The 2,395-nt window shown below is 31.9% G+C and overlaps 1 protein-coding gene across 1 annotated transcript in view; it reads right to left on the bottom strand.

The window, feature by feature from the left end:
• Positions 1–2,247: 2,247 nt before the first annotated feature.
• The window catches only part of RHBDD1 (rhomboid domain containing 1), a gene marked incomplete at its 3' end in the record, with an annotated part of 11,613 nt that continues 11,465 nt past the window's right edge, over positions 2,248–2,395 (bottom strand). Inside the window, exon 5 of the mRNA XM_010076985.1 lies at positions 2,248–2,367. Coding sequence (XP_010075287.1) covers positions 2,248–2,367 — 120 coding nt within the window. The remainder of the gene's footprint in view (positions 2,368–2,395) is intronic.

Below are 2,395 nucleotides of genomic sequence, written 5' to 3'. Positions count from 1 at the left end.
AAATTAAAAATGTGACTTGGTATGCCACAGTTACCTACCAGTGAGATATACTCAGTTAGAGATGCTATTTAAATTCCATCTCATGTTTCATCAAAGGGCATTCTCCAAATACGAAAATATTCCCTCTTAGAGTTGAAAACTTTTGTCCAAAACCAACAAGCACTCAAAAAATACTTCTGAAAATATTCCCTCTTAGAGTTGAAAACTTCTGTCCATAAACAACAAGCACTCAAAAAATACTTCCCTATAGTCATGTAGATTATTTAAGGCTATAAATGAAAGCTGCAGGTGTTCCATGCTGACAAATGAAAGCCTTTAAACTGTATACTAGTTATGTATAGTATCATGATTCTGTCATTGTTATTTTTATTGTTTCCTTGATAATTTCAAAAAACCACAAACATGGCTCATTCTTGCAGATAACATTTCAAAATGCTTAATATCAAAAGCTTTGAAGGTTTTATTTCTCAAACTCAATGGAAAAATAATGTAAAATGTCATAGAAATTACAGTAAAATAAGAACTATCCTTTACAACAAAGCTCATTTTAGACCCTTTCCTTCCCAAAATATAGTACTTACAAAGGACAACATATTGATACGACCTTGGTAATTTTTAGAAATTCTTAAGACAGCATGAACAGTTAGTAGTTCACTATCTTCTGCTGACAAACCAGATGGACTTAATGCTTTTTTATTGATTTATTTAAAGCTAAGGTTCTCACTATCTTCCAAAAGTTTTCAGTAGAGTTTGATTGAAATGGGGCTGCTCAGACAGCCATCATTTCTACAACAAATATATTACAGCAATAAACTTGCTCTAGAAAATTTTGTTTCTAAAGTTCCTAGCTTCACAATGTTGTGGGACCGTTAGACAGAACAACGCTTAAAGAGCAAAGGTGAACACAAAAATGAAGATAAATAGAAAAAAAAATTACTTAAAAAAAACCCCCAAGTTCCCTACAAGTCTGCACTTCTGCCTCCCAGGTGACACTCACAATACATGCAAACTTAATAAAGCAAAAAGCTGTATTTACTTTAAAAATACATTAGTGATTTTTTCAAACTGGAAAAGCCTTTTCCTATCTCAATCCTGCCTCATCTGCTGCCTTTTTAAAACCATTTTCCACATAACACAACATGTTCTTCGTAATATAAAAACAGGATCACAGAAGGTGTGAAAGTAAAAGTGATGATGATTTGTCAAGATATTAATTTTCGTATTTTGCCTGGTATTTCTCTGACAGCCATGACACAGTGGCATAAATTCATTTTCTGAGCAGAGATTTATGAATGGTGCTCCGCATTTTAAGGACTGCAGTTACAAGTAGAGACTTCCCTCTTTTTTTCCTAATGAATGCTTCCTTGCACCCAGTAAGATAGAATGCCAAGATGATGAAAAAAAGAAAATGACATAGATAAGATATTCAGTCAGGTTTCTATTTTTGTTAAGATTAAATGTTACAGCTTCCCTAAATGTAAAAGTATTTTTTTTCTGAAGTTAAGGAGCACCTAAAGCCTTTGGCTGAATTCCCAAAAGAATCCACATTGACATGCAACAGATTAAAGAGGAAGCAGTGTTCGATATTAAAAACCATCTCAACACCAGACAACATATACTATGTTCATTTCTGCCCTTTATTTTATCATTTCAATGTAAAAGTTTTGAATAACTGATGTAAATTTTACACGTGATACTCTAATAACATGCTGTCAGTCCTATTAAACAGATTTTCCCTCAAGTCTTCAAGTTTTCAGAAGCTGAGAAATAGATATTACAAAGTATTCTTTCCCTCTTGATTTCACTTGCATTATAAAAAAGATAAAATATCCTAATGAATGTATTTTATTACAATTGAATGAATAAATGTCAGTTAAAAACAAACACCATTTTTATTTCTAAACATTTCTATGTTTTTTTTTTTTTTGAGGTCTTCCAGAAGCTAGAATAGCACCTTTCTTTAAGGCAAAAAAGGACAGTGTGAAGAGTAAGAAATCAGTACATTGCTTGTCAATTAGATTTGTATAAAAAAGCAAAAGTATACACACAAAGTTTAAATATTGGCAACATCAATTCATCTATTATATCACTTCATACTACTTTTTAGAGTATTGTAAGATTTTGTTGTTTTAATCTGTTTCCACATATATGTCCAAAATACTGAAAATAAGTAATGAGCTTTTTCCTCCTCACCCCCTTCTCAGTATGAATCATAACTTAAAATATAAAATGCAATAAAATTCCTACCTCTTTCATTAAGACTGTTTAGCACTGCCCTTTCAAGCTGTTCTTCTTCAGTAAGCCCACCTGTATAATCATAATAGCTCCTTGGTGTTGTGTATTGATAACCTGGATAGCCAGAGTACTCTGCAAAATGAATACAAAATAAAGAAAA

The sequence above is a fragment of the Pterocles gutturalis genome, unplaced genomic scaffold (assembly GCF_000699245.1).
Source record: "Pterocles gutturalis isolate BGI_N339 unplaced genomic scaffold, ASM69924v1 scaffold14028, whole genome shotgun sequence".
Lineage (NCBI taxonomy): Eukaryota > Metazoa > Chordata > Aves > Pterocliformes > Pteroclidae > Pterocles > Pterocles gutturalis.
Note: the sequence above shows the minus strand (reverse complement) of the source record. Positions and strands in the feature narration are given on the sequence as shown.